This window comes from Schistocerca americana, chromosome 1, assembly GCF_021461395.2.
Source record: "Schistocerca americana isolate TAMUIC-IGC-003095 chromosome 1, iqSchAmer2.1, whole genome shotgun sequence".
Taxonomy (NCBI): domain Eukaryota; kingdom Metazoa; phylum Arthropoda; class Insecta; order Orthoptera; family Acrididae; genus Schistocerca; species Schistocerca americana.
The window spans coordinates 347,456,094-347,478,520 of record NC_060119.1 but is presented as its reverse complement, the minus strand read 5'-3'; the positions used below and the strand labels follow the sequence as shown (position 1 = coordinate 347,478,520).

At 38.2% G+C, this 22,427-nt stretch overlaps 2 protein-coding genes across 3 annotated transcripts in view; one reads left to right on the top strand and one right to left on the bottom strand.

Annotated features, from left to right (window-relative positions):
- Positions 1-19,332, top strand: part of LOC124599429 (cilia- and flagella-associated protein 20) — a 65,829-nt gene extending 46,497 nt beyond the window's left edge. The window contains exons 2-3 of one of the 2 annotated variants that reach the window (XM_047136077.1): positions 6,278-6,412; positions 18,180-19,332. In XM_047136077.1, the coding sequence (XP_046992033.1) occupies positions 6,278-6,412; positions 18,180-18,485 (441 nt within the window). In that variant the 3' untranslated portion in view covers positions 18,486-19,332. The remainder of the gene's footprint in view (positions 1-6,277; positions 6,413-18,179) is intronic. The other variant, XM_047136078.1, reaches the window with a different exon arrangement.
- The window catches only part of LOC124599373 (maternal effect protein staufen-like), a 253,006-nt gene continuing 234,055 nt past the window's right edge, over positions 3,477-22,427 (bottom strand). The window contains exon 13 of the transcript XR_006978568.1: positions 3,477-5,827. The gene's annotated coding sequence lies outside the window, so the exon portion shown is untranslated. The remainder of the gene's footprint in view (positions 5,828-22,427) is intronic.

Sequence of the window (22,427 nt, the reverse complement as noted above, 5' to 3'; positions counted from 1 at the left end):
ATATTAGCTGTTACCCGGGGCTGTGCTTGCATATCAGTAGTGTTATTATGATGAGTGATGGCGAGTAAGCAAGCTAGTGATTTGCAAATGTCTGTTCGTATAGTGTTGTAGAGATGTGTGTGTGTATGTATAAAAAGTATCCAGTGCAGCTATGTAAGTAGATAATGAATGTGTTTCTATTACTTTGTCATATCTCAAATATGAAAGCATGCATTATATTTTCTAACTACGTTTAAAAAATGCCTCGGTTCATTACATTTGTACAGAAATACAGTTTTCGGAGGTTTTACTGGCTCACAGACTACTGAAAGTGAGAGTGCCACAAAAGCCGCATATACCAACAGTTTCTTCTTTCCATTTCAATGCATTACATTGCCTATATTTTTGATCTGTTCCCTTAAGATGACTGTTCAGTGATTAACATAGTCACTTAATGGATCATAATCAAATGCAACCTCACTAAAAACTTCCCATGCTCTACATGTAAAAGTACAATGTCTCTCTGTTTGTCATACATCCCTTTCTGTAGCCATTTTGTTCCTCCATGAGGAGGGTGTCAGCTACGTATTGTTAATAATTCTAGCTTGGAGTTCGTAAGAAGCATTGAGTAGGTTTTATTCTTCTTTGGTTCTCAGAGACATTTCTTCCTGCTTTTTTGTAGAATGGTGTCACCTCCACTGTCTTCCAAGATTCAAGTGCCACCCTCATGTCTCAGCATTCATTCAAGAGCCTCATTCATAATATGAATTCTCTGTATTTAAGGAGTTCTAAGTTGACTCCATCATATCCTGCAGCTTTTCTGTTTTTCAACTGTCTAAGGACTTCCTGTGTCACATCTAGTATGATGTCATCCCCCTGGTCCCATCTGTCCTTTGAAGTTGTTATATCTTCAACTTTGTCATCTTTTCGAGTCCACAGTTCTTCGTAGTATTGTATCCAAGTCCCTTTATCTTTGACACTTATTCTTGTAGCATCCCTTTCTTGCTTGTTAAGTCATTTGATGAGTTTATAGGGCATCTCTTGTCTGCCATGCACATAATTTTCTGTTGTTGAATTAAATTGGTCCTATTATTCTTGATGAGCTTTCTTCATTCCTATTTTTGGTGAAGTTGCATTTTTCTGCATGTATTGGTTGTGTCTCATCATGTAGATTCATTAGGTAAGCTTTTAGTTTTTCTTTAATTGTATTCTCTATTTCATCATTCCGTATTCTGAAACATTTCTTTTTTTGGGGATTTGTTCTTTTCCTGTATACCTTCCATTGCTGTTCTGTTAATGCATGACTTGATATTTCCCATTCTGTGTTTACATTATTTTGTGTAATTTTGTTATGTAGATATTGTGCAATTTATTGTTGGTACTTACATTTTATACTGTTATCTTATAACAGATACTCCTCCTTTGATGTTGTGTAATTTACATACTTGTTTCTTCTGTCTGGTTGACAGGTTTGTTTTTACTATAACAAAATAGTGGTCTGAATTAATATTGTGTGCTCTTTGGTGGACTCTTAGATCTTGCACAAGTGATCTAACTTTTCAGTTTAATATACAATTATCAATAAAAGACCCATGACCTCTTGCACTCCTTGTATATTTATAAATGTCTTTTTTCCTAAAGAATGTGTTGGTAATTTTCATATTGTTGAATGAAAGTTGCAAAATGATTTAGTTCCTGTCCATCATCATTATTTATTGTATGTGCTCTCTGTATGTTCCTCCAATTCCAAGTCTTGGTGTGTCCCCCATACTTCCATTCAAGTCTCCTCTTATTAGCAAGTGGTCAGATTTACTTTTGTCTATCTACTTTTGTAAATTCAATGATGTAGGAAAAGACTGATTGCTACTTACCATAAACAAGACACATCAAGTTGCAGACAGGCACAATTAAAAAACTCTTACATAAAGCTTTCAGCCACAGCCTTCATTAGTAAAAGAGAGATACACACATCATTTACACACACACAAGCAAGCACACCTAACGCACAGACGACCGCCAACTCCAGCATCTTGGGCCGGAATGCCATGCAGTTAGAAATTGCAAATTGAAGAGACATTTCTCAAGGTTTTAATAGACTTATCCTCCAGCAGGAGCCAGATTCCTCAAGACCATACCAGCCTTGCCCCCCCCCCCCCCCCCCCTTTACCTAGATATAAACAGATTTATTTTCAGTTCCAATCATAAACTTTTATTGCTGTAGTCAGTTTTAACTAATTCATCACATAGCAACTCATATTGTGACTCTTCATTGATCTGGGAATGTAGTCATCGCTAATCTTCTACAGCTGCTGGTCAGTTGTGAGAAGTTTAATATTATTAGCTCTGCCTGTTGCATCCATGATAAAAAATAGGTCACTGAGAAATGGCTACTACTAAAATTACAATTAATGAGGAACTGAAAATAGGAAAGAAGCATGGTCGTACGGAAAATTGGAAAGAAGCATGGCCATATTAGTTTTTGAAGTCAAAAGTTCCTCATTTAGAAGCTATGAGCATTCTGCATTGTAATATTGTATAGCTTGAAGGCAAATTATCTAACAACTCACATAATCTGAGTATTACTTTGTGACCATGAACAATCCCAGTCGTTCAGATGAAAAGTAAGATTTGCATTACATATTTGTCTCTGCTACCTCTCTTGTTGCCCCTTTCTGGTCTTCTATTCCTCACAAGTGGACCATTTAATTTTTGTCTCCTACAGCACACCTTAGGCTTGCTTATACAATTAGCATGTTATTCTACTTTATCTTTTCCTATTCCCACATTCCCCCCTTTCCCTGAAACTGGTGGTGGTGTTCTTAAGTGCCTACCTATTTTACCTTCCTCCTTATTTTACTTTTTACATTAATCAGCGTTTGTTCATTCATCGCAGAAACGTCTCATGCATTTCATTTTTACTTATCAAATTTTGTTGTATTCTGTATGCCAAGTTCTTAGTGTTGATAGCTATAATCTTTGCTCTGCCACCTTAAACACAGTTTAATCTCTTGTTAACATCTGAATAACTGATGATTTTTAATTGTCAGTTTCCTGTAATACATTTTCTTTCGCTTTTACTTTACGATAAGAGGTTGATTTAGGAAAACCAAGCTTTTGCTTTGTTCCATCTGTTTTCTTTATCCTGCTTGCTGATTTGGAAACAATATTTTAGAATAGCTGAGTGTTAAAGTTGATCCTCTTCATGTTTTAAAATTATGTTTCTAGTTGTTATTTTCTTTGTTTGAACCTGCATTGTTTCCATCTATACCATGTTGGTCCAGTGTCTCCATAGTAGGAAATGGTACTGATAAGTTGATCTCCACTCATGATTTAATGAACGTGACAGCTCCAGTTGCAGTTGAGGTTATTGTCAATCATTCAGATATGTATTTTCAGAGTGATTACCATCAAAAGGCTGGTCAATGAATACAGGAGCTATTACACCCTCTGTAGTGCCACACATACTTTATTACATGGAAAATAAGGACACATTGTAATCACTTGATACTTCCGAGTACGTCATTGCTTTATTAGCTCGCTAATATCAACATATCACTAGTTATTAAAAATTATATTTTCTGATGCTTTTAGAAACATTCACATTGAAGTTTACGTATCATTTACATGCCTTAATACATAGTTGTCATATAATTACATTCTCAACACTACTGCTCAACTGATGGCGGACTGCCATTTCAAAAACTAACTACCAAAGTCTGTCACCAGGTTGCATATTTGTATGGTTGGTTGTGTTAAAAAGTGCACATTAAAAATGAATGGACAAATTAATAACAAAAATAATATTAGAAAAAATGTAAGGATAATAGGAGCAAGTGCGTATAAAGATAAAACAATAGCCAGAAGTGTATAAATAAATCACGTAATTTATATGAGGGCTGATGGAAAGGTGATGAAGGGAGGACAGGGAGGAGAATACTGGGAAAGTCACAAAGCAAATGTAATTCAGACAGGTTAGAGCCAATAACATAGAGCATTCTTGATTCTTTGTAGAAGAAATCAACCTAAATTGGAGTGGGAAGAGGGAGGAGGAGAGGCATCAGGTATGGGGAGAAGTATCTTCATTGAATCAGAATGCTACTGCACTAACAAAATTTACAAAACAATATAACCTAAAATAGTCATGTAGTACATGATTTGTAAATATCATTAAAAATGCTGACATTATTAAGCGTTTTTATTGATTTAATTGCCATCTCACCAACAATGTTAATATACAGTATGGATATAATTAAACTTTCGCTACTTGAGCCAGTGTAGATGGAAAACTATGTACTGTATGGGTACTCACATTTAATAGGAATATGTTCAGATGGTGTGCTGCATGTGCTACAGGATATGCATTGTTAGTAATGTGTGTCCTGACGTACAGTTAGTTGTTGGTATTGCTACGGTGATGTAGGGTTGAGACACAAGCAAGCATCATTGTGCATTACAGTTACAGACAGTTAACATGGTTCTGGACAAGGTGGAGTGGGCTTTACTTGTAAAGCTGTATTTTCTTTTTTTAACAATGGCGGTGATGCTGCTGCTCTTTGTGAGTTATTGATTAATTAAGGAGAGGTCCTCTTTCCACAGTGGGACTGAAGAACATGGGAGTCCGAATTAACTGGCGATTTAATAATTGCTCCTGGGAGAGGCCAACAGCCAATTGCACCACAAATTGTTGAAGAAGACAAATCCATTATAGGCAGCAGATCTTTGAGATTATAAGTCCTGTATTATCTGGGTGTGTCATCTTCTTGGTTTTAGATATTTGCCTTGAAGTGACCGTTCTTTAGCATCCAAAATACCTTGGGATCACAATAAATAGGACACTGTCTTTGAAGGAGCACTTGACACAAACTTCCGCTGAGCTCAAAAGCCAAAACAACTTTCACCATAAGCTCTGCAGCACTCGTTAGGTATCGTCAGCAGCAGAGTATTGTGCGCTTGTCTGCCATAGTAGTCCACACGTAAAAAAGATAGACATACACTTTAATGAGACTATACATATTGTTAGTAGGTCAATACAATTGACTCCCACATACCGGTTAGCTGTCTTGAGCCACATTCTACCACCTGATATCAGGCGGAAGAGCGCTCAACTGCAGCGAATACCAGAAGATTGCTGAAAACAGTGACCTCCCAATATTGAACAGTGTATTATGTGCAGAACAAGAAAGACTGAGACAAAGCCCAAGACATCCACTCTTGTAACAGCCAGGACTCTCATGGAAACTGAATTCAATACCATTGATGAAAGGAAGTACTGCTGGAAACAGAACTGTCCTCCACAATGCCTGAAATTGCCTTGCATCCAAAGAAACCCTCTGGATTCAATAAGGCTCGGGCTGTTTGAACTACCCCGAACTAAGTCCGAACGGACCATGGCAGATGCGCAGACACTCTCTATGACTGAGGCAAATCATCATCATTGTGTGACTGTAGTGGGGAATGATAATTGCTCATGTCGTATTGACGTGTCACACAGGTGCCTGTAAAGGTCATTTCACAGATTTGCTGATAGCAACGAATGATGTGATAAAATACATAACAAATCTTGATATCTGTGTATAGCTGTTGTCATTTGCGTTATTTTATGCTGGAGAGCAGTGTTTAAATGTTGACATGTAGTAGTTTTGTATATGTATTGCCATACGATAAATAAATAATGTTGAAGAAGTTACTGTGACTTAGAATGCTGGATCAATGTGGTATCTTCAAGCAGTGTATGAGCTGTGTCATGACAGCTGAACATTCCATGGTCCATCATCGTTTTGGGCAGCAGTAGAGCAATCTCTAGTGCAGTGTGGATGGAGATGGTCCTCACATAGAGCAACATTGTAACCTGTAATGTAAACATGATATACAATTAACAAATGTTACCCTCTTATATGAAAATGTGATTCTTTCAATGGTTTATTCATTATTTCTCTTCTGCATGTCCTTACAAATGTTTCCATAAAGTTTCATTGTTCTACAACCATGTTTGTCAATTGGTGAAAGTTTAATTAAAACCTCCCTGTACAATACATAAATTTAGAAATATTTCTAAAAATGTTTACAATAAAGCAGTAATGAAAAATACTTAATTTTGAACAAGTCCTGCACTATAGAACATATATGTACAAGAAATTATATGTATTTATGAAATCTTGAAAAGTATTGGCAACATTAAAAACATTGCTAGATTTGTTTGAGTCCACAAAGGCACATCATATTTCATCAGTAATCCAAAAGGTTAAAAGTCTGAGGGCTGTGCTAAATGTGGGCGTAGCTGAAAGCTGTGATATATCAGCATGGTGCCATGAGCTGTAAATGTTTATCATCTCCGGGCAGTTCTGGTGACGTCTGGTATCCATCTTGGGACTCTTCTAAGGATATGATCCCAAACCTCTGTACACAGCAAGCAGTGGCATTGATGAGCAGACTGGCAAGGGCATATTGTGTAGGCCTCAGAGGGTCCGGTGTCAGTGCTGCTTTAATTCTGCCAAAGTGCATCCCAGTATCGATGTGGTCCCGTAGGAGCCCAGGTTATGGATTATAATCTTAGTCTTGGGTGCAACTGGCAGCATCCTCTGCATCTGTATCCTAAAGGTGTGGACAAACTACTTGGTTTCACTGCTGGAGACTGGGTGGTATAGTGTTGTTATCAGGAACATTACAAGGCAGAACATATTGTACGAAAATTGAGGGCCATTGTCCGAAATGATTGTTTTTGGACTCCTTTTAGTGGCAAATATTTTCTGTAAGCCACATATTGTCTCTCTTGCTATGATATTTGACATTTGAACTACTTAAAGGCTCTTGGAAGAGTGGGTCACATCTGTTTAAGGAAGGAGCTCGCAAAAGTTCACTTGGATGCGTTCTCAGCTCCACTGTGGCATTGGCCAGGCACAGAACCATTGAGGGGGTGCTTATAGGGATAAAACACAGCACACACATCTTGCAGGAGCAGGCTGTCTTCTTGATATCCTGCATAATGATGGGCCAGTAGGTGTGCTACTTGTAAGCATCTTCAAGAGTGTTATCCCCTAGTGGTGAGCATGCAGGAAATTTACGACACACTGATGCAGTGGTGGCTGGATGACCATCTGGTAGCCATTGTCGCCTTATACCAGTATCAGTACTCCAGTGCCATCTGGATCCTGTTTTTTTTGGGAAAAATATGTGCTGAGTTCTGGAAGGGAGCGGGGTGAGGGGTTCTCTGAACCTTGGCAAATGTATTTCACAGGTTGTTTGAGTCTATGGTCCTCAGCTGTATCCTTTGTGATTATGGATGCATGGCAGGAAACTCTCATAGGCAGTTTTGTAAGACATCATCTATTTGGAAGCACACCATTTTCTGAAGATCAAATGAGGAATATAGTCCCGAAGATCAAATGAGGAATCTAATCCCATAGATAGTTTAAACTGGGCATCAGCATTAGCCTGTTGTGCAGTCCACCGATAGAAAAATTAAATAATTGTAATTTCTGAGGAAGAGGAACCCGAAATTTTAAACATTTTGCCATTTTTTCAGGAAGGTGGTTGTTAGGATTGGACAAGGAAATTAGTGGCTTGTGATCTGTTATGAGACGAAATTTTGTGTCATAAAGAAACATGGAATTTTTGTATGTGAAATATGATACCCAGTGCTCCTTTTCAATTTGTAACTGATCTTGGCTGAAGTTAGCATTTTAGACATATTCCATTAGCGCTGTTCATGCCCATCATCACCTTTGTGAGAAAGAACGGCCTCAGTGCTATGTTAAAACATGTTGGCCAGGTTAAGGAATTCTGCTGGGTCATAGGTCACTAGATAAGGACTGTAGATAATGTTTTAACTTGGAAAAGGCTCTTGATGCTGCTGTGTGACCATTCATATTTTGCACCTTTCTTGCATAGATTATTTATGGGTCTGGGTATATTTGTGGGATTTGGTATAAATTTTGCATAATAATTTATTTTTCTGAGAAATAACTGAAGATCTTTGAGTTTGTAGGCACTTGGTTTTTTTCCAGGGCTTCCACATGTTGCTGAGAGAGTTAAAGTCCTTTATGACTTGGTATGCAGCCTAAGTACTCTACATGCACTTTTGTCTGTTTTGTTGTAGTTTCTGAAACAGTGGGCCTAAGCTCTCCAGATGTCAATCTCTTGTAGCGCCACTTACTAATACATCATACACACAAAATTGTGCTTGGAATATTTGAATTAGCGGCTCCAAAAAAATTTAGAAAATTGCTAGTGCACTGGCAATTCCAAGAGGCAATATGGGGTATCTGTACAGTCCAAATGGAATGTTGATGATCTTGAATTGGGGACCTGTTTGTCTAGCAATGATAGTAAATAAGCTTCAGATAGATCAGTTTTAGAGAATTACTCTCCATCTCATAATATTGACGTATGAGCTCTTATGGCCTTGGAATGGGATCAATGCCAAAATGTGACTGCTTTTATAGTTGATTTAAAATCAGCACGAACACAAGGGAGTCATTTGATTTTCATAACAGTACCAGTGGTCTTGCCCATTGAGTAGATGTTATGGGTGTGAGGCAGTCTTGATGTACTAGCTGATCTAATTCTGACTTGAGGTCATCTTGCAATTCTTCTGCCACTCTAAAGAAGACTTGAGCTGAATGTGAGTCACATAATATTTGCACACCCTAAGCCTGGTGAAAATAGGTCTGAAAATTTGGTGCATAGTGAGTCAAGCTCATTGATGGAACAGTTGCTGAGGAAACGTTGCTGTCACCTACTGTTTTAAAACCTAAAGACGAAAAAGCGTCCATGTCTTGCGCAGATGGGAAAGTACGCAGATGGCTGAATTTTATTTGTACAATGCTGTAAATGTGCATTTACCACATATGTGCAGTGTGGTGCTTGCTGTAGGATTATAACATTTATAATGTCTGCAGAAGAGGCATGGAGAATCAATCTGAGCATAGAAGTTGTTGTACTGGTGTCAACAAGAAATTTTATTATATGGGTGTTGATTGTTAGTGGGAGAGGAAACTTTTGCGGTTGCTCTGTAAAATGCTTCAGCTGTGGCTGCATATGTTTTGTTACGACATAATGCCACTTTCGTGAACTTCCACCGCATGTTTACAGCACTGTACACAGCCCATTTCTCTATATGGGCACTAAGTGCACATGTGTTTATCAAAACAGTCTGGACTCTCTGGATACCACTTCCCACTATTGTTATAGTGAGATTGGTTGGTAGAGTGACTATGTGAAGACTCTTGAGTTAAATATGTGCCTCTGCTGATTTTTTTGCAAGCACTTTCTCCCTAAATGGACATTGTGGTTTGCATCCCAATTTGGATAATGAAGATAAACTTGATGAGTTCTTATCACACTTACTTTGGCATGAATGGGAATGTTGTTTTATGGGTTCTGTTTCATTTTCATCAAAATTCTATCATGCTGCACTAGATATTTTAAATGATTTTATAGAAGGTACAAAAATAGTGCTTTGCTGCATCTGACATTTCAAAAGTCTTCACTGTTGTTAACACTCCTTTGAGAGTAGGATTTGAAATTTCAGTGCCTGGGCGTCAACTTCCATATTGAGTGCATATGTAATTTTTACCTGTACATACTAGCGATTTAGCATAGTATTGTTTACAGTTTTGATTTTCACAAAAAAACTCACACTTACAGGTCAACCTCTTGAGATCAGCTTCCTGTGCAGCCTATGACTGATACAACTTCTTGTGACAACTAAAAAATCTATGCCTAGCTTCTATAACACATGTTTACTGATGTTATACTTAGAGAGAAAACTATGGATTCCAGACAAATCTTAACACTCATGTGTATTGTGAGAGTGTAATTTTTGTAGAAGACACAGTATTATGGGTGTTAGCAGATAGCAGAAAAGCACTCTGTTTAACAACATTGGTTATGCTAATTGTGTGGAAGTGAGCTGCAGACGTCTGTAGCATCAGTCGCAGTCCACTTTCTGTATGAAGAGGAGTGCTGTGTTGGTTTTACGAGCTGCTATAATATAAGATGCTATCATTCTATAATTTGCACCTGCTGCCTTTGTTGTAGTGGTTGTTCCAGCATTTGCTTTTGTAGTTGCTCTTGTTGTGCCTGTGTTGCATTTGAAGTTGCAATCACACTTTCATAAATGAACACACCAAGAGAATAATCCAGATAGTGTAGGGTCAAGCAAATCAGTCAGTAATTTGTAGAGCAGCAGTTCAGAAGGTAATCCGGTTGAAATGCAGTAAATAGCTATGTTTTCAAAAGAGCCATTGATAGCAGCCGTTGCAGAGTATCAACCAACCTGTCAGATGACTGAAATATAGCAGATTTGGTGTTTTTTTACACTTCCCATGGCTTCCTTGGTTTTTCTTGACTTATGTTTCAAAATGGGTTAAATTTTCTTATCTGGAGAGGTAATCTTTCTTCACTCATTCTTCTGAGATGCTTGTTCCAATTACTTGTATTTTATTCAGAATATTAAATATATCCAGTTCTTCCCTAATTTTTGAGGTTTGGAATCTCTTGTGCATTTCTTTACTGCTCTTAGAAATGTCATCTCTGTTGCTCATAATTTCAACATTGTTTCTTTCCTCATTTTATTTTTTAGACATCTTTTAATCGTTCCACATATATTCCTAAACTTTACTTATTCTTTATCAGTATCTGCATCATATTTTTATGTGATGCCTCAATTTAAATACCTAAAATGTTTTACCTGCTATGTTATTTAGTAACGGTTTTTGTCCACACAGGTTGTTTTCCTGTAGAAACCATTGATTTTGTCTTCTTTTCCAAAATTGTCATATGGTACTCTTAACAAATCTTGCCTAATAAATGTATTCCCCTTTGTACATCATTATCTTTCTCCGCCTGCAATGTATTATCGTCTGCATGTAAAATGCATTTCAAATTGGAATTTCTGTTAATCTTAATCCCACTGTAAAAACTCTTTCCATTTCTGAACTGCATAAATTATTAGTAATATAAAACTATTTTAAAAATTAATTTTTGTAAATAAGCTGTCTTAAAAAGTCAACCAAAACAATTGTTTTCTAGTTTTCTGCTTCTGAAAGTAATATTATTTGCAGTTGCACAATTCTTGTTTTGAACCAATGATATTGTTATCTTCTTTCCCCAATGAGAATCTCATAGTAATTCTCATACACTTTTCGCTGGTTGATTATGAGCATATCTTGTAACTGGAAATCTATTTTTCTATTGCTACAAATGTTCTGTCTTACTATGAGCAATTACAGATGTGTTTAATCTTTCGGTTAAGTTCATATGTTTGTAGATTGACTGTGATCATAGGAACAATCATGACAGAAGGCACTGGCACAGTAATCAGTAGCACCATTGCTGCATTGGAAAGAGAACAGTACTGTTGTTATAGCAAGTTCACTACTTTACCATGTATGGCTCAGATGTCATCAGACCTTGTACTTGCAATCAGCATGATAGAGAATGGCAAAATGGCCAGCATGATAACGAACTGCAAAATGGCCAGACTGTGGGAGCACAACTTGTGGGATACTCCATATTTGAGGTTGTAAGGGTATTGTGATTTTTGTATGCCAATGGGATTCACCTCTAATTCGGGGAATACTGCTGTCACAGTGAGCATAAAATTCGTGAAGACTGTGGTTGCTATCAGCTTACCGAATGTCTCAAGCCGATTAAATGCTACTCACCATATAGCAGGGATACTGAGTTGCAGATAGGCATAACAGAAAGACTGTCACGAATAACATTTGGCCTTTAAGGCGTTCGTCAAAAATAGACCACACACACACACACACACACACACACACACACACACACACACACACACAACTGTAGTCTCAGGCATCTGTAGCCACACTGTTACATTCCATCCTGGATTTTCCATTGTTTGATTGATTAAATGCTGTGCAACAACAATCACCTGTTAGCAATCATTCCATGCCAAGCTACTACCTTGCTACTGGTTACAAAAGTGACAACCTTATAAGTGTACTTCTGCTCACTGCACATTACATGTCTCAGAGACTGGTATGTGTGTTGGGAAATCCCAGTTGGATACTTGAAGCATTGAAGGAGGTTGCCTGGGCTGATTGTATACATTGCTACCTCAGTCTTAGGGTAAAATGTAATGATTACCACAATGATTTCTATGTCCTAACGAGCTCTAGGCAAGTACATTTTGGAAGTATTTTTTGTGTGGTAGTGTTTATACTGTATGAATTTGGACCCTAGTACGTCTGCCACTGTCTGTCCTTTGTGAACATCTACAACCAATCTCTGTGAATTATGGATGGTGATTGACTGGTCTATCCTCTAGATGGCCCCTAAAATACTTTTGATGTCTCATGAAGTGCCACAAAGCGTCACCACCTCCATTAGGGTAAAATTGGTTGCTATACCCTGCTAGGTAGGCATCTGAATCAATTGATAATAGTCGATATAATTGATGATCATGTGAACTGAATAGGTAATCTTCAAAAGCCCTCATCCCCATTACAAGTGGGTCTCTCTCATTCATTTCTGAGTGACTTGGCCTTCCTTTTTAACTGTAAGTACTAGCCAGCAATTCTGTCTCATAATTTAGTAGTGTTCTCAATTGAATTATCATTTTGATACAGTTTAATAGAATATTTTACTGAAATAAAAAAATGCAGAAACATGAAGCCATAAAATTTTGTTAAAAATAAACCAAGAGACAAAAGCCTATCATATGAGCAGAGGACATAAAAGATTGGAAAGAAAACAACTCAGAAGAAGAAAGTTTTAAAACACCTGTACTACAGAAGCTAAGAGAAATGAGTACCAGGAAAATGAAAGTAAATAAATACCTAGTTTTTTACAATACAATACAATTTGAAATACTGCTGGGGAAAAGTGCGATGAAGTCTTGCACAAAATAATTTATGTTGTAAAATACTTTACAGAAGCATTAAAGAATGGAAATCAGAAAACTGACTACTGGATTGAGGAATGAGGCTATGAAAACAGAGTAATGCATTGTTAGGAAAAGGAAAGTTTATTAGTTCAATGCGAATATTACGAAGGGAGCAACACTTGGCCTCTTCCAGTGTTTGTGATTCATTTACACACAGTGCTTCCTAGATAACATCATAAAGGAGAATTATCAGGGATTTGGAATGAGTCTGAAAATTCACAACCATGAAGATGCAGACATGCTTATATAATGAGTAGTTGATGAGATATGGCATGAGCTCTGAGATGTGCACCAGCAGAAGATGACAGCAGTGCATGGGGAGGATGGGTGCAAGTCCATGCTTCTCTCACTTTTATAAATACGTCAAATGACATTTACTGTTACAGTACATTCTGTATTATCTTGGTTATCACTGTTGTTGTGGTCATTACCATCAGTAATATTGCATTGCAATATGACAAATTAGATAATGGAAACAGGTATGGCACTCCTTCATGGTCACCTATTTAGAGGCAGGGTCAAAGCGGTGAGCCGATGTCTCATTACATACCAAATCATGGCAAGACATCAGTTTCATATTTTGTATATTGTATCTAATTCTGGTTTGGCTTGCATGCGCACCGTGCACTCACACACACACACACACACACACACACACACACATGTGATTTTTTGGGGCCTTTGGCAAATTTTCAGATGCAGCGATAAGAGGATTCTGATGAATAAGACAATCCACAAGTAAAACCAGTGTTGTTAGTGACAACAGGCACCTGTCTGGACCATGGCAAGTCCTTGATTCTTTCACATTCCACTTCATAGCAATGACTTTAGCAAAATATGGTGCTGTGAAATGCTGCTCTCTGTATGCCTCCTTCATCCTCTGGTTAAAATCTCAGGCATGCTCACCTTTTGTGCTGCCTTGGAAGAATCCAACTTGCATTTCATTTTGCATAATAACTTTCTAAAAGTTATACACAGTGAATCCATTCACAAAATATGCACAACTAGGAAAAATGCTATGTCATATATTAGCAAAGGCATTAACTAGCTAGAATCGAAAGACAGTCTTAATATAACAAAAGTCTTTAGTTCAGTATGCTTTACATTTCCCATCAAGATGCTTGTACCTTTCGTTTCTTGGCAGTGATGAGATATGGGAGAACTCTAGTTATTCTTTTGTTGCGGCTTGCTACAACAGTAGTTGCTTTGTTACCTTCTGTCTCTTGTTACCATTTGTCTTCCAAACACGTAGATATGTAGGATGCAAAAAGTTACCTAGCTTACAAACGAAATCCTCAGAGCACACACTCTCTCTCTCTCTCTCTCTCTCTCTCTCTCTCTCTCTCTCTCTCTCTCTCTCTCTCCCCCTCCCTCTCCCTCTCCCTCTCTCTCACTCCCCCCCCCTCTCCATCCCAATGCACACCTTCTGAGCAGGCACAAAGAAGTGGACCTTCCTTGCTCAGTAATTCTGACAACTGGAGCAATCAAATGACAAATGAGCTATCCGTCACAAGACACCTACAAAAATTAAATTCTACCAGAACCTTATCTCCTGTTTCACAAAATCTAGTGCAGCTCAGCTGCATACCTTGTTGGGTTACAACTACTAAGAGAAATGATATATTGGAGTAACAGCTTAACATAAGACTAGGGCTTGTTTCCAGAACAAATTCTTCACTGTAAAGCAGAGTGTACACTGTTTTGAAGCTTCCTGGCAGATTAAAACTGATTGTCTCACCAAGTCTCCAACTGAAAACCTTATGTCATCTGTCTGATCGTAAAAGCAGTGCTCCTACAAGACAAGGTTCTGGGCTCAAGTTCCAGTTCAGGACACAGTTTTAATCTGGTTTCACAGCTGGTCACATTTCACATCATACTGAACAACTAAATCATGTTTCCACTAGCACTTCAAATGCCAGTGTTACTCTCACCCTCTCAAACATTGGTCCATGGTTCACATCCTTGTGAAAGATCTACATGCATGAACTGTAGCATACATTAGCCCACCAACATCCATTCCTGCCCATTTGTTATCCACCAAAGGCACGATCACTTAAGCTGTATAATAATTATGTATCATTTATGGTTGTGAATAATAATTACATGTTGTTAATGATTGTTCAAAGCAGAGATCAGGCAAAAAAATACGTAAAGACTTATTATAGGTTGAGTGAACATTTTAGAGACTTTGACACATTAAGCCACAATGTTTTGAAGTGGCAGCTGTCTAACAAGAAAGCTGATGACCAGCGAATTTTGCACAGCAGCAGTCAGCATTTCAACAGATCAAATACCGAACAGATGGGCAATGCTTCCAAGGAGAATAACGACCATCGCTTTTTGCACATCAATGGTCAGTGCTCCAGGAACTGTCAGCATACTGAATTCATGTGCATGACGTAGCTGGCAACGTGGAGGGGAGGACGACAGTGCAGTGCCCAACCACACCAGTATAGAAGTAAAAAAGGAAAGCCAGCACAAGTGCTGACACTGTTCAAGTTTCTGCCCAATATGAGAAGCATAAATCAATGACCGAAGAGTCAGTTGCCACCCTAGAAACTTCGTGACATTGGCTAAAACATTGAATAAATACCTCCAACAAACAGGCATGGCAGGTCCTTTGAGGGGAGAAAGAAGAAGCATCACCTTGATAGATGGACTGATGGTTAGTCAGCGTACATCATACTTCACTGCAACGACTTAGCTGGCTACACTGCTCGACAGAGGTAGATGTCGGTACAGCGCCAATAGATCAGTGCAGAAGATGCCACCCAAGATGCTGTCAGAAAAAAGTTCACATGGTACTTACCCAGATGGCTGGTGAGGACAAAGGGATTGCGGCCTCACCAAATGGGTGACCTGTGAATCTAGAGGCTGAGGAAAGAATCTAGAGGCTGATGAAGGCGCCGAACCTGAGGGTCACTGTTTTGATACTGGGATGGAGCCTCCGTGCCAAACCGTAGCTGCTTTTTAATAACGCAGCAAGCGAATTGACAAGGAAAAGACCGCTCTGCCGCCACAGATGGTCATGGGCACAGTACTGAGGGAAGAATAGCCTCCCTGGTGCTCCGCTGCAACACAAGCTGTCACCATATCAGTGATCACTGAAATGTGCACGCTGTTTAAAGGGTCTTATGTCTCAATAAATGGCAGATAGTGGAACCACCAATGTTTCGCTCACATCTCACGCACCGAGCCAAGGATAGAGCCGCCCACTCCATCACCCACAAAGTGTCGCTTTCCCTCCTGCCACCCCTGACAAAATAATGACCTTTGCTCCCCTTTGTCACTGATTCTCTATCTCTAGTGTCACAAAACCTCGACTTACTACACCACATAACAAAACACCAATTTCATTCAAACCACTAAAGCACATTCTACATGGGCTTGACCACAAAAAAACTATCCATTCAGATGAATTTCTGCTATCAAACTGGCAAAATGTCAACTGAAGCCTTAATTTCTGCACATGTTACCTAACACACTGTGACTTCAATGGCTACTCCACAACCTATACCATTTTGATTAGTTTCCCAATACTATCTTTTCTGAATTCTGCAGCTAGTAAGTGACACTGCACTGGAGTATATTCTCTGTTCCTGCAACTCTGTGGGCCTTATCCTCTGTCTGCCTCTCTTCTTGTTTCTACCCAGTTCGTGTCTGCTGCCCACACACACCAGCCTCTTAACTCACCCTCCTTTTACTTAAAATGTCACTCTACTCCACTCACCATTGTAATCTCTTTCACTCTTTCTTCTTCTCTGGAAAGTTAATTTTATTATTGTTTAATTAAACAGTGCTTTAGCCCATATAATTTAAGTTTATTTTATCATTGTTGAATTAAACTAAGATTAAACTGTGATTATGCTTGTACATGTTTGCCTTGGTAACATGAAGATGGCTATTCCCTGCATGTGCACAAAGTGCACTGCGAGCCTGCCCACCTTATGAAAATCAGCACTCTTACTCGAGAATTACCGAGCGAGGTGGCGCAGTGGTTAGCACACTGGACTCGCATTCGGGAGGACGACGGTTCAATCCCGTCTCCAGCCATCCTGATTTAGGTTTTCCGTGATTTCCCTAAATCGTTTCAGGCAAATGCCGGGATGGTTCCTTTGAAAGGGCACGGGCGATTTCCTTCCCAATCCTTCCCTAACCTGAGCTTGCGCTCCGTCTCTAATGACCTCGTTGTCGACGGGACGTTAAACACTAACTACCACCACTCGAGAATTAAATAAATGAATTTATGCTTACCAAATTATAGCAAGATTTTCCACATATGGGCAAACATAATATGGAAATAACTAAAACTAAACTTGCTCAAAAATTACTTCTCTCATCATTTCAAATGATTATATTTGCTAGTGCTTGGAACTGTTTCTTGTTTTTCTTTTCATGATAATTTACTTCTTATTACCTTTCTGACACTTTATTGGCTCTGTGTTATATTCCATTCAGAGCAACAAGCCACTCATTATCTCCTGCTGATTGCGAACTGAGACTTTCCATTACATAGTGGTGGGTGTGTCAGTTGTAACTGACAACATCCCTAGAGTAGGAGAAAGAAATGGTCGAATGCATTCTACATATGAGAAAACATTTTTCCCTTTGTCCAGGCACCAGTAGGAAGCACTAACCAAATATTTTAGTAACCTCCACAAGTATTCAAAATGTTAATATGGGCAAACAAATCCAGTACAAATTATCTGCGCCTCAAGTCTCTGCAATTGTACCCCGGAGCAGGAGGAACTGCTATTACAAACAGCAATTACAAAAAAATGCTAATCACTTGAAGAATAGCTTTCAGTGCTCAAAATACACCATGAATTTAAATATGACCCAACATTTGAAAGCATAAGGCAGCTGAAGAAGAATAATTTAAATAATAATAATAAGAAGAAGAAGAAAAACATGATTTCTGATGTTTTTTCTTCCACATATTGTGTTTAAGGATAAGGGGACTGCTCACCATCATTCGGCGTTTTTTCCTGTATATGTGTTTCCTTCAATACACAGAAAATCCCCACTCTATTATTCTTAGCATAATAATAAAATAAACTACTACTTCTCCTGTGGCTATGTTACCAAATGTTTCTCATGAACAGGGGCATATAAAATATCAAATTTTCAATTGTGGGCTTAAGGATTATGAAGACAAGGAAATAGCCTCATTCTTTTAAACATCTTAGAATTTCTAAGTTACGTATCACATAATGTCAGATATCTTTAAAAACGTTTCTGTCTTTGAATGAAAAATGTATTAACGAAGAATAATTTTTTCTTACAGATTCTGGATGACAAAAATGTTCGCAGACGATTTCGTGCAAGTAACTACCAATCCACTACTCGTGTTAAGCCTTTTATTTGCACAATGCCAATGCGGCTGGACGATGGATGGAACCAAATACAGTTTAACTTAGCAGATTTTACTCGCAGAGCTTATGGGACAAATTATATTGAAACTTTGCGAGTACAGATTCATGCAAATTGTAGAATAAGGAGAGTTTATTTCTCAGACAGGTTATATTCTGAGGATGAACTGCCAGCAGAATTCAAATTATTTCTCCCAATACAAAATAAAGCAAAGGCATAGTGTTGCAACAACATGGGTTGACAGAAATGGATAAATGGTTTTGTAGACGTGTCATTGATACACAGATGTTCTTAATGGATCCTCAGATAATCATTCTTATTCAAGATCATAATTCATCATTACATAAGTGACGTATGTGATTCTCACAGTATTTCTTTGTTACGTGTACTGTATGACAGTAACAACTCTCACAAACACTTGCCGAAAAGTAACAGTTATGAAGAAATAAACAAATGTCTGCTTGTTAATTATGAAGTCTTAGTTGGTACACAGACACATACAAAAGATGTTCTTTAGTTTCTGAATTTATTTTTGTCAAGACAAGTTGTGTTATTGGATCAGAGAGTGATCTTGAATGTGTGTGTTTTAGCACTTGATACTAATGCCTTCCTTTTGGTGAAAACATCAATAAGCGTACAAACCAAAGAACATTGATGTTATTTAATATCAGTGGCTTTTCGCAAATAAGTTTACTACTGTTCTCAACATTTCATATTTGGATATTATATACCTCATTTATACATATAGCAGCACAAACTGTATAATTGATCCAGTTTCCATTAAATTTAATTTTTGAGAATTTTAGTAACATAGAGGCAATTTATCACACCAAAACAAAAGATTAATAATGTAAGTAATAAAAATGTAAAGAAAGGACATTAAATGATGACGTAGGCAATAAGAAATTCCCTGCTAAGATTGACACATGTTGAATGTAGATAGTAGACCCACTTGACAATTTATTGACTAGATTTTATTATAATTATTTGCATTTAGCATTATTTCCTTTTGTTGTGCACAGCTGTTATCTTGATATGTGTAAATAAATTGGGTTTTTCATTTTTTATTTATTTACTTTTTTCCTTGTAAAATGTGAATAAAAATTACTTAATTTTTCTCTTAAATTATATCTTTTTGTAAAAAAAAAATATTACTTATTACAGAAATTAATATGAACCATAAGCATATTTGACAAAAAAGCACACTGGATCTTTTATCTTGGTTTGGAAGATTTGAACTACACACAGTTCACACTTTTAGATCTTTGTTTATTTTGTCTCAATAGAAACCACAGCTGTAAATCTTTTAGACAAAAACTACAACTACTGCTACTACTACTCTTACCCAGAAAAGCCATTTTCCATAAACATACCTCATGCAATTTTACCCTGCCATAATTTTCATTACTCATCAGTTCTGTTTCTCGTGACATTGGAAAACTGGAACAGTTTTTGTATGTGTTTCTAAATGTATTATTGGTGACACAAAGACAGGCAGACTGCTAAATTGTGGTGTTGATTAGGGATGAGAAGGCACTGTTGGCACAAGATCAGTATGAAAATTGGTCTTTTGTATCCCAGGCTTTGAGATGCAGAAGCCCTCAGGTCAGGGCTAAGATGCTTGAGCATAGCTCTGCTGATGTTTGACATGTATTGTTGAACTATTCAGGCTCTGGCAGGCTAATGTACTGTGGACAAGCTTTTCTGGAGAGCCTGCTGTCATGTGCAAATCAAGTGACATGTCTTCTGACCCAGGTGAAAAAATTATTAGGAGTAGCAGACAGAGAACTAGGACAAAGGGTTATGGCCATGATCAAAGAATGGAAATCCAGGATGGAATGTAACAATATTATGAGAAGGAAAGTTGCTAGTCATCATAGAGCAGAGATGCTGAGTTGCAGATAGGCACAACAAAAAAGACTCTCAAAATTATAGCTTTCAGCCATTAAGGCCTTTGTCAACAATAGACACACATATGCACACACTCATGCAAATGCAACTCTCACACATGACTGCAGTCTCAGGCAACTAAAGGTTTCAGTTGCCTGAGACTGTAGATGTGTGTGTGAGTAGCGTTTGCAAGAGTGTGTGAGAGTGCGTGTGTGTATTCTGAGTCTGATGAGCACCACTTTCTTCCATCTCTGATGCAATTTGGATGTGTACCATGCTGGGCTTCACTGATCATATCTTGTTTATTACTTATGTTTTTTCTGCTAGTACAGCATATATGGGGATAGAACTTCTGCATCTACTGTAATATGGAGGTGATGAAAGTCATAGGATAGTGATAGGCACATATATAGATGGCAGAAGTATCGTGTACACAAGGTGTAAAAGGATAATGTATTGGCAGAGCTGTCATTTGTTCTCAGGTGATTCATGTGAAAAGGTTTCCACCATGATTATGGCCACATGGCAGTAATTAACAGATTCTGAATGCAGAAGAGTAGTTGGAGCTAGATGCATGGGACATTCCATTTCAGAAATTGTTAGTGAATTCAATATTCTGAGGTCCACAGTGTCAAGAGAGTGCCGAGAATAGCAAATTTTAGGCATTACTTTCACCACGGACAGCACTGTTGCCGAATGGCCTTCACTTAATGACTGACAGCAGTGGCGTTTTAGTAGAGTTGTCAGAACTAACAGTCAAGCAATACTTTGTGGAATAACCACAGAATCAATGTGGGGCATATAACAAACATCACCATTAGTGCAGTGCGGTGAAATTTGGCGTTAATGGGCTATGGCAGCAGATGTCCGATGAGAGTGCCTTCGCTAATGGGACATCACCACCTGCAGCACAACTCCTGAGCTCATAACCATATTGCTTGCACCCTACATGACTGAAAAACTGTGGCCTGGTCAGATGAGTCCCTATTTCAGTTGGTAAGAGCTGATGGTAGGGTTCAAGAGTTGCACTGACTCCCATGAAGCCATGGACTGAAGTTGTCAACAAGGCACTGTGCAAGCTGATGGTGGCTCCATAATGGTGTGGGCTGTGTTTATATGGAGTGGATTGGGTGCTCTGGTCCAACTGACCTGATCATTGACTGGATATGGTTATGTTCTGCTACTTGGAGACCATTTCCAGCCATTCCTAGACTTCAAGTATCCAAACAACAATGTCACGTCACTGGGCCACAATTATTTGCATTTGTTTTGGAGAACATTCTGGACAATTTGTGTAAATGAATTGGCCATCCATACTGCCCGACATGAATCAAAATGAACTTTGCGGGACATAATTGAGAAGTCAGTTTGTGCCCAATATCCTGCACTATTAACGCTTTCACAGTTATGGATGGCTATAGAGGCAGGATGGCTCAGTATTTCTGCAGGGGACTTTCAGTGACTTATTGAGTCCATGCCATGTCGAGTTGCTGCACTATGTTGGGCAAAAGGTGGTCCAACACGATATTAGGAGGTATCCTGTGACTTTTCTCGCTGCCCCTAATTCCTGTATGCCCTTGCACCCAAAAAAGATACTTATTACCTTTAATTCTGAATGTGTAACATAATGTTTTTAACATTTTGAATCATTACATTAGGTATGTTTCTGAGAAAAAAGGAAGATTAGGTTTTAACACACTGTCAGTGATGTCTTGAGGAAAGTGAAGACTGGATGGAGAAGGAAATAGGCTAAGCCCTTTCAAAGTAGCCATTCCAGCATTTGACGCAAGACCTTTAGGAAAATCACAGAAAAGCTAAATGTGGATGGCCAGAGGGGGATTTGAAGTGCCATCCTTACAAATATGAGTTCAGTGTCTTACCACTATGCCACATTGTGTAATAGTATATTTCCAGTACTGACTTGAGGGCACAGAGAGTGTCTAAACTAGCTTTCCCATGTACTGACTTGAGGACACAGAGAGAGTGACTAAACTACCATTCCCATGCATCCCAATTTTTTACAGAAATATGCCAGAATACCCAAACCCTCTTTGGAGATAGCAAAATGTCCTGATTTCTTAATTTCAAATTGCCTGTCCTGATATAATGCTTTGTTTGCCTGAAGTTTTGGAACATCAGCACTAAGCTTCATTCAGTCAAAAAAAAACTAAAACGATTGGTAATCCATTCCAATATAATATAGAAATTCTTTTGGAAACTTGATGATACCATCATCTTGTAAACTATTACTTGTCTTCTAACTTCAGTGTGT